This window comes from Netta rufina (genome assembly GCF_964035555.1).
Source record: "Netta rufina genome assembly, chromosome: 5".
NCBI lineage: Eukaryota > Metazoa > Chordata > Aves > Anseriformes > Anatidae > Netta > Netta rufina.
In genome coordinates this window covers 42,824,661-42,834,717 of record NC_140128.1, presented here as the reverse complement: position 1 = coordinate 42,834,717, position 10,057 = coordinate 42,824,661, and the positions used below count along the sequence as shown (strand labels likewise).

Here is a 10,057-nt window from a genome sequence, read left to right as displayed (position 1 = left end):
GTACCTGTGGAAGTAGTGGCAGGTGGCGTAGTGCTGAACTGAAATGGTGTGGGTGATGCTGAGACTGGACAGTCATACACAACCCTTTGCAGTGTTCCATTGGGACCACAGATTGCAACAATACACCCTCCTATGCCATCTGTAGTATTGTAGATCACGTCGTTATAGTTATATGTCTGTCCTTCATAAGTGCAGACACATTCTGTAAATCAAAACAAGATGTTATTACTTGGTATCTGAAAACACAGAGTAGAGTGCTTTCAGTGTATCCTACTGAGATGAAAACAACTTTGTCAACATACCATGTTCATCATATTTGCATTTTTTGCCATGGTTTGTGCATTCACTGGAAAAGAGGAAAAAGGATATGATGAATGTGAATATATTGGTTAAAAATAGCACTGTTTTCTCCTTGATAGAAGGCTTAGCAGGACTTTCCCAACCTGTATGGCTATATTCAGCAGTTCTTACAGAATTTATAGGAATACTTGCTGACTTTTGGAAATATGCAAGTGCCACTGGAATAACAGAAACAAGCTCAAAATAATGAAGATTAGTTGTCTACTAACTTCTAAATATTTATTTAGGCATATTTTAATATAAGTGCTCAGATTATTGTTGTAACTATTATTATTTTAATTTGTTTTTACTTAATAATGATAATAATAATTTACAAAGACATCAGTAAGAATTCAGAATAAGTAGTAAATTAACCTCTCTAAAATAAAATGTTTCATCATGTCATCTTTTATGTTTCTGGGAACAGAAGAAAATTAAACACTACTCAGCAGCCTATGACTGGCCTAGTTCCTGTTAGCAAACAAATGACTGAGTGCACGAAGAATTAAGTTCTGCAAATTTCAACTCAACATTTAAAAATCTTTACTAATCCTACCATGATTGACAATTCTGCTTTGAAGGCATCTGTGTTCCTGGTTTGTAATGTTTTCCATTTTCATAGCAACCACAATTAGAAACACAAGTCATGGTTTCTTCATCAAAATAGGGCTTATTCTTTGGACAGTGTGGATAACAGCCTGCAATAAAAATTAGAGTTATGTTGACACTAGGCTTTCCCAGACAGAAGTAACTCTACACTCTGTCAATATCTGATCTCTTGAAATTATTCCAGTAATATAGTATATATTCCAGTAATACAGAAAGTGGATTTTCATACTCCCATTACTGCTATTGCATTGATTACACATTAAGCTTTGAAGCATTTTTTCTTCATCTTCACTTCAAAGAAGTGCATGATTAATTAGGGAGTTAGACATTAATTAGAAAATCTCCTCTTATAATTTCTAATATAAACATTGATACACTGAGTAATATAAATTTTGTTCATCATAGTCCATTTTATCTTTTTATAAATAGAATGAGATATGCATAATTATGTTTACCTTCCAAGCCTCTCAACTCATGAAGGCACTTCCCACTTGGATTATTGCATGTCTTCATACAAGGGGCTCCACATGGCTTGTAGTGCCACTCACATTCCCCTTGTGGATTATAGTAATCACAGAACAGAGCTAGAAGAAGGAGAAATGACAGAAAAAGATCTTTAATTTTTATTGCTCCGAGGTCTTTCATTGCTATAATTTTCCTGTGTAAAAATCCCACGTCATCAACATAAACATGTAAGTGGTGAACAGTATGTTGTCTCATTTAATACTATTTTAAATACTATTTTTAACACTATTTTTAATACTATTTAATGCTATTGTTATACTACCACATTTTGATACCAATAATGTTATAAAGCATCAAACAGTTAGACATTAAGCATGAAAAATCAATTAAATCACAAATTTTAGCTGAAATGAACTAGTATTTATTTACAGTGTATGTGATGTAGACAGCTAGGAGTATAATATGATACTTTAGTTTGCCACTTGTCTGTCATGACTGACAATTAAATAAGACACTAATAACACCAGCAGTAAAGTTACTAGCACATGATTTCTTTTTAAATAATGATTATTTTCCAATGATTTACTCAAGCAGTGCCTCTTATAAATACAATTTAATCCTCCTTTCTTTCTTCTCCCTCCTTGTTTTTCTCTTTTTTTTTTTTTTTCCTTCTCTATTTTCTTTCCCTCTAGACCCCTTCGAAAAGTCATGGAGTGAGACTTACGACAAATGGATGGGGTTCTCCATGAAATGCAGATGTCCAGCTCATTGCATGCTTGAGCATAGGCAGCTACTGCTGTACAGAAACATTCACAGTCTCCTCCAGTGTCGCAAGCACATGCATCATCCACACATGCTTGATAATATTCATTTGGTTCAACCTGTTGGAGAAAACCTTTGAATTGGATTTCTTGCACTTGCCCACTTTGAAAAGGCATTTCCTGTCTTAAATATGCTGAGGAAATACCTGAAACTGGCAACTCTATATGTGTGATAATCATAAGAAATGAAGAAATTGTGAGAATATTTTGAAAAATCAAGAGAAATATGTAGAATACAGCTATTAGGAGTAAATCATAACTGTAAGAACTACTTGATGTTAAAGACATTAGAAGAAAGAGTATTGTTACATTACTACACAGTAGCACACAATCATAGATATTAGGTAGCTGATACTGATATTAATAGATATAAATGATGCCATTAAAAAATAAACATATATTGAGATTTATCTGTGATTGTCTCTTCTATAGCACAAACAAACAAACCCTATGAATTTCTGTACTGCACTGGTTACAGCAAAAGCTGAGGAAACTGAAGTGAAAATCCTTTCTATGCAGTCTCCCTGGAACTTGGTCTCACTTCACTTTATCAGGTGTGACATAGTCCGAATCCTAGTGCATTTTCAGCTGCCCCGCATAAAAAAATTATGTAATCTCTATCTTGAGAATTTCAGACTGAAGCTGTACCATACCTGGGAGTGACACTTTGCAAATACTTCACTGGTAATGATGCTGCATTGTTTCTGTGCCCAGGATTTCCTGTATGGGTTTGCAGTACATGGATCCTTGGTTTGATTGGCATTTGGGCAAGTAGAAGATACTTTCCAGCTATTAGCAAACTCCAGCACATTTCCTACCACAGACTGGCTGCGGGTAGTGAAGTCATTGTTTCCATTGCCATCATAGTTTCCACAAAGGCCACAGACATGTCCCTGCATGGGGATAAACAAAATATCAATGATCAGTAGGGTACAGTTTCTTGGTATCTATGACTAACACGCCTCAGAATGAATTTTATTTAAGATGGTGTGGGCCTCTTCAGCAACAGTCTTGGACATTCTCATAAAACATCTTTTATGAAGAGAGGTACCCCTAACTTGTTAGGAAGGATAGGGAAAGAAGCAGAGTAGAGCTGTGGGTTTTGTTCTTAATATCGTAGCTTAGTATTGAGCTAGTTTTATCTAATCCTCAATGTACCTCTTCAGTGAGGATTTTTCATGAAGGAAATATTGATATAGCTGCTGTTATGCTATTGTTGAATAACATAATTTATGGAAAATGTGTATACAGAATCTAAGTCAATACTACAAGGATAATAGTATGCAATCACTGCTCTTTCAGTGTTCCAGTTGCAGCCTAAATTTCCTTTTTTTTTCCTGTGAGAGATAGCATAAATATGGATCAGAAATTGTTGGCTTCAGGTTTTGGATTTTAAAATGTACCTGAAAGCTGGGGCTAAGTTTGATGAATATGCTGGTTTTCTTGTCCCACATGAGTATCAAGCCAACAGTAGTGTCAACAACCAGGTAGATGCCCATGGAACGGATTTGGAATGGCATTTCTCCTCCAGGTGTTCTCTGGATGACATCAGAACGTCCATCGCTGAGTACCAATTCATAGTTCTGGGACAGGAAAACAAAAAGTTAGAGACCAATTTTAAAAAGTCACCTTTTGGTTTCCATTTTTTTATATATTACCAGTAACTATTATTGAAATAATAAATCTATTATCATCAAAATGGCTCTAGTCAAAAAACTCATGTTAATCTTTTTCTCTTTAGAATTCCCTCCTTTGCTTTCCCTAGCAGAGAGCAGAATTGTTTGGCTGTAACCGAGAAAGTGTAGTAACATTTTTACAGTCCTGCAGGACACTTTTATGATGCAGTCTATCTGGGACAACCTGTTTCATCCTTCCAGCACATTAGGCTTGGATCACAACTTACTGAAGAGCACACTTACCCCAAGGAAAACTTTAATAGACTTAGAGCAGGTGGTTCCTGTAGTGCCACATGGAATGTTCTCAGTGATGACTCTGAAGGTTCCCTGATCCAAACCTTTTTTGCCACAGTAGTTCTGAAACAGGAATGATACTCAGTGTTAATGAAGCTCTGTGCTCATATGTAAAATGCAAGGTACTTTGGCAGTGCAAAAATCTGGGAAGGACTCTGTTACCTGGATCAGAACATATTCACAGTCTCCTTCAAAATCAAAGCGTTTGCCATCAAAGGTGGTGTAATGTCCATCTCCGTAAACTGAACAGGTTTCCAGGCAAGGTTCCTCAGAGCAGTGCCACTTTCTGTTTCTACATGTGCTGTATAAGATGAAAAGGACTTTAAATGTAAAAAAAATAGACATGCACATAACATACCTATACATGTATTTCTGAATGCACATTCATGTTTTTAATTTCTGTGTTAAGCCCATAGTGAAAAAATAAGGTTTATTTATTCCCAGAAATATGGCATAGACTTAGATAGAGTCTTTAGGATTTGTCTTTAGGATTTATCCAAAGACTGTTACTTCTTGATGCCATGAATAGTTTGGGTTAGAAAAACCTTTGAATGTTCCACATTTCTAAATCTTGTTGGATATATTGAAATATAGGGATGGCCTGAGAGGATAAAAAGCTTTATTGACTCTAATGAATATGACAGCATCTAAAACCACATTGCTCTTCTGACCACATGCAATTTCTTCGCTGTGTGCCACTGCAAAAACAGATGGAACTTGCTTTTTAGGTACTAAGTAGATAGGATTCTTTCCTATAAATCTTGATACTGCTAGAGTGATAAGCTATAATTCACCTAGAGTTAAACTATCCCCTTCCAGGTGCTTGAAAATCATGTTTCAATATTATTTACCAGTTGTAATTCTTACCAGTTGTTACAGCCAACTCTGATTGATTCTCCTGGACTGTAGGAATCCCCGTTGTGAACACATGGACACTCTTCAGGAGCTATACAACCACCTTTACCATCTAATACGTAATTATGAGGACATATGCAGCCAGAGACACAGTGGGTTTTGTACTGTAAGGACCACATAGAAAACAAGAATTGAAACATTGCCCTGATGGAAGAGTTCATCTACGGCTGGTAAGTGTAAAAGTGACCTAGATAAATATGCTTTCAACTGGGTGTAAAGAGTCTGTACTTACACACTCCATGTCTAGAGTCTGACAGCTCTTCTGGCACTCTGCTCCTGCCACACCTGCAGTGGCATTGCCACAGTCAACATAGACCATGGGAGATGCACAGACTGGAAGACAAAAAAGCCATGAGAAATGTGAGATGAACCATATCTTTATCTTTCTTTAAAAACTGAAAAAAAAATCCTTTGTGAAATATATGAACCTTAATAGAATGCATTTGACAAGAAAAATTTTGTTTTGAAGTCACACTCATCTTCTCATCTTTTTTTTTTTTTTTTTTAAGCTTTTGCTTGGACTGCTCATAGAAACTCCTGTTAGTTAGCTTTATGAAACACTTCTTTCAACAAAAAACAACCCCTCCCAAAAAAAGAAAGCCACACAAGAGAACAAAGATACTGTTTTATTCTACATGTTTGAGGTGACTGGCTTTTAGTCCTTTTATTTTATGTAAAAAATATAAAATATGGTTGTTTTTCTCCTCGCGTTTAGTGAGGTGACCAAATGTTCTTTTCCCCTTGGTAATTCAGGAGATTATAACTTCTTTCTGCCATTTGAAAATGAAAAGTGCTTCTTTACAGTTAGGGAATGTCATTACAGAAATCATCTGTTCATTTTCCTGTTTGATTTCAGACTTGTAAAATTTGCATCATTATGACAAAAAGAGATAACTGGAAAGGGTGAAGGTGGAAAAGGAGAATTAAATAAAATCTTAAGTGGTATGTTACCTGTTTGTGGTTTTTCTCCAATGCAGCTCAGCTTTCCATAGGTGCAAGTGCTATAAAAGAGAGAATGGAGTTATGTTTGCTTCTCTTGTTAAGGTTCAACTTGTTTCCTAATGAATTTGAAATAATGAAAAAAACTCTGATAAAATAGAGAAGACATACCCTTCATCAGAATAGTTTGTACTATTAAAATTATTTTATATTAAAGCAGACCAAGATACGATTATGTTCTATATAAGGACAGGTCTGCTCTGTGCACTTGCTTGATTAAAAGTTGTCCTTCAGAATATTCCAGATTCATAATGTTAATCCTAATAGGATTATCAAGTTTGTAGCATCTTTCACTGTGAAACAAGTCCTTTATGGTCATGGATGAGAAATTGTTTGGCATAGAGTGAGTATCTGGGTGAGAGCTTGGCTGTTAGCCAAGGCTAACTTACCACAGTATATGGTTTGTTCGACTGCTTTCTAAGTACAAATTTCCAAACATATATAGCCCTTACAATTTTTAAGAATTTCTAGTTTTATGTGTTGAATTTATTGGGCAGAGAAATGCATTTGGTTTGAATTGATTGCATGAACTAAATATGGTTTCATGATTGCCCATATCCGGTCTCATTCTTTTGTTCACAAAACTTACCAGACAACGCCATTGTCATGAATGACTTCCCCAGGAGACAGAGGCATTCCTTTGTAGTAACAAGGACAGCTAGAAGCAGGCACACATTTGCCACTTTCATCCATGTAGGTTCCATTTATGCAGGTGCAGCCATCAACTGGGACAAACTTGATGTTGCATGTGACATCAGGCTCACTCAGAGAGCGACAAGTGTGTTGACAGGAATCAACATTGTAAGTGTACTTCAAGGATTTCGGACATGTGTTGGTGTATTTCGCTTGAGAGAGTAAAATAAGGTGAGTTATGTTTGCAGTTAATTTAAGGATCAATGTAGGCATAAATGCAGTATTTGAGGTAAAGTACATATGATAAAAGTGGCACTGTATATAGACATACTTTTCTGATATGTGAATACTGCAATTATTTTTAACTGTTAAAGCAAAATATATAAATGTATCGTCTATGAATGTATCAAAAATACAAATATTTTGTCCAGGTGTAAAAAGGAAAAAAGCTCAGTTATATTAATGCATCGTGTATTTCTTCTTCATTGCTATTTTTATATTTTATGTCAATGTAAATTGAGAAACACTCTAGTTATTTTATTGCTATTACAAGAGTATTGAATTCCATGTTGCTTCTTCTGATTCTGAGCAAGTAATCTAACAAAGCCTATTTTTTATATTTCACCCTGCTTACTGCTTCGCTTTTATGGCATTCCTCTCCTCCCCAAATTCTTGAAAGTGAATGCTATACTTAAAAAACAGTTTTAACACAATTTACTCTGGGAATTCCATATATCCCGAAAGCTCATTTGTGAAGCCTTCTGGATGATCATTTTCAAGAGGCAAGGGGATGTAAAACTTACTGCAGACTTTGTTCCTCCATCCATCGAGGAGAACTCCTTTCACAGCACAGGCTCTAACATAGCTGGAGAGGGCAGCACACATGCAGTCCTCAGTGTTCTCACAGTTACATGTGTCAAACATGCAGTTCTAGGGACAGAGGATGACATATGATCATCAGATTGTCATTTCGGAGCCATGGCTCTTTATATATTTTAGAGTGTCATGTTCATTAGAGCTGAAAGCAAGTGAAGATCACAGAATCACAGAAGTTCTAGGTTGGAAGAGACCTCAAGATCATCGAGTCCAACCTCTGACCTAACGCTAACAGTCCCCACTAGACCATATCCCTAAGCTCCACATCCAAACGTCTTTTGAAGACTTCCAGGGATGGTGACTCCACCACTTCCCTGGGCAGCCTGTTCCAATGCCTAACAACCCTTTCAGTAAAGAAGTTCTTCCTAACATCTAACCTAAAACTCCCCTGGCGCAACTTAAGCCCATTCCCCCTCATCCTGTCAGCAGGCACGTGGGAGAACAGGCCAACCCCCACCTCTCTACAGCCTCCTTTAAGGTACTTGTAGAGAGCGATAAGGTCGCCCCTGAGCCTCCTCTTCTCCAGGCTGAACAAGCCCAGCTCCCTCAGCCGCTCCTCGTAGGACTTGTTCTCCAGGCCCCTCACCAGCTTCGTCGCCCTTCTCTGCACCCGCTCAAGCATCTCGATGTCCTTCTTGTAGCGAGGGGCCCAAAACTGAACACAGTACTCGAGGTGCGGCCTCACCAGAGCCGAGTACAGGGGGACGATCACCTCCCTAGCCCTGCTGGTCAAACTGTTCCTGACACAAGCCAGGATGCCGTTGGCCTTCTTGGCCACCTGAGCACACTGCTGGCTCATATTCAGCCGACTATCCACCATCACTCCCAGGTCCTTCTCTGCCTGGCAGCTCTCCAACCATTCCTCTCCCAGCCTGTAGCTCTGCTTGGGGTTACTGCGCCCCAGGTGCAGGACCCGGCACTTGGCCTTGTTGAACTTCATGCAGTTGACCTCAGCCCATCGGTGCAGCCTATCCAGATCCTCCTGCAGAGCTTTCCTACCCTCAAGCAGATCGACACACGCACCTAACTTGGTGTCATCTGCGAACTTACTGAGGGTGCACTCGATGCCCTCGTCCAGATCATCGATGAAGATATTAAAGAGGACCGGCCCCATATATGTAAGTAAGCATATGCTCATTTTTCATTTGAAGATTTCCTTGAGTCCTTTCAGAAAATAGTCTTTTCAAGGAGAGATAGTAATCAGAGGACCAGAGTTTAAACTTATTTTTCCTTTTGGTTGTTCTTTACTTTTGCAAGTGGTGGTAGCTTTCCCAGCTACTTCCAGTTTCTAGCCACAGTGCCATGGTTACTTAGTGGGACAAGTAGAGGTTATTTGCACCTGACTTTTAGTACTTTTATTTGAAGCTTGGGCTCTTTGCATCCGAGGAACAAAGAAAACAAGAAGTCACTTAATCTGTTACTGTGCCAAGTAAGGCCACTATAAAGTGGCCATTCCAAAGGATTTGTTAAACATACTCTTACAGATATTCAAGCTGCCCAAGAAGTTCCAGAGCTTCATCATCTTGAATTCCTGGAACGTATTTTTCCCCACAATCTCTTTGCTGCTTTGTGCATGCATTTATTACTTTGCCCTTGGATATATGCAAACGTAGATGCCTCCTGAGAGCAACTATGCAAAGTACTAGTTAAGCTCCTGACTAAAGCTTTCCTTATATCTCAGGAAAGGAGGCTTCTGTCCTTTGATCTCATAAGGAATCCAGACAGTCCAAGCTCCTAGATTAGGCATTTAGCATCAGGAAAATGCCTGTAAGTTTATCCTCCTTTGAATGGAAAGAAAGATACCTTTAAAAAAGGAGTGTTATGATGTGTAATGGGCTTCGGGCTTCAAAAGAATTGTAATGAATGCATCTCCACCTGATTGGCAAGTTGTTCTTTCAGGTGTTAGAATCAGAAGTCCAAGTCTTATTCTTTCAAACACAAAAAAGTTAAAACCAAGTACCTTCTGGTAAACTTCTGGATTCACTGTTGAGTGACATTCAGCAAAAGGTCCCGTGGTATCAGAGAGCAGTCCACACCAGTGCTGAGCGTACTTGTCTGTGAATTTAAAATATACAAATTTGTATTGCACTTCATTGTCTAAATTCCTGTTTTTGTGTAACAATACTTCTTGCGGGGAAATTGCAGAGGCTTAACTTAATAGAATTCAGCTTTTTTTTTTTTTTTTTTTTTTTTTTTTCTCCTGGAAATTGAACAACATTTCACGTCGTCTACACAGAAATAAGAATTCTTCATAAACTGAATGCTCTCAATTCATGGTAGTTGTCATGGAATAAAATAATACATCCTTAGATGCATTGTGGATGCTCAAGTCTTGAGTATTTCATTGCTTGAAATTCTTGACAGCCTGACAGCTATGAAGTTATGAACTGTAAGACTGGTTCATATTTTGACAGTGGAAGGACCACATTG

At 37.8% G+C, this 10,057-nt stretch overlaps 1 protein-coding gene across 1 annotated transcript in view; it reads right to left on the bottom strand.

The window, feature by feature from the left end:
• LOC311210143 (mucin-5AC-like) overlaps nucleotides 1-10,057 on the bottom strand; it is a gene marked incomplete at both ends in the record, with an annotated part of 48,478 nt that overhangs the window by 24,933 nt on the left and 13,488 nt on the right. The window contains 15 exons of the mRNA XM_084287932.1: nucleotides 5-202; nucleotides 303-346; nucleotides 896-1,037; nucleotides 1,404-1,532; nucleotides 2,138-2,294; nucleotides 2,888-3,127; nucleotides 3,638-3,817; nucleotides 4,154-4,267; nucleotides 4,367-4,505; nucleotides 5,072-5,223; nucleotides 5,352-5,452; nucleotides 6,071-6,120; nucleotides 6,708-6,963; nucleotides 7,555-7,681; nucleotides 9,588-9,682. Of these exons, the coding sequence (XP_084144058.1) occupies nucleotides 5-202; nucleotides 303-346; nucleotides 896-1,037; nucleotides 1,404-1,532; nucleotides 2,138-2,294; nucleotides 2,888-3,127; nucleotides 3,638-3,817; nucleotides 4,154-4,267; nucleotides 4,367-4,505; nucleotides 5,072-5,223; nucleotides 5,352-5,452; nucleotides 6,071-6,120; nucleotides 6,708-6,963; nucleotides 7,555-7,681; nucleotides 9,588-9,682 (2,124 nt within the window). The remainder of the gene's footprint in view (nucleotides 1-4; nucleotides 203-302; nucleotides 347-895; nucleotides 1,038-1,403; nucleotides 1,533-2,137; nucleotides 2,295-2,887; nucleotides 3,128-3,637; nucleotides 3,818-4,153; nucleotides 4,268-4,366; nucleotides 4,506-5,071; nucleotides 5,224-5,351; nucleotides 5,453-6,070; nucleotides 6,121-6,707; nucleotides 6,964-7,554; nucleotides 7,682-9,587; nucleotides 9,683-10,057) is intronic.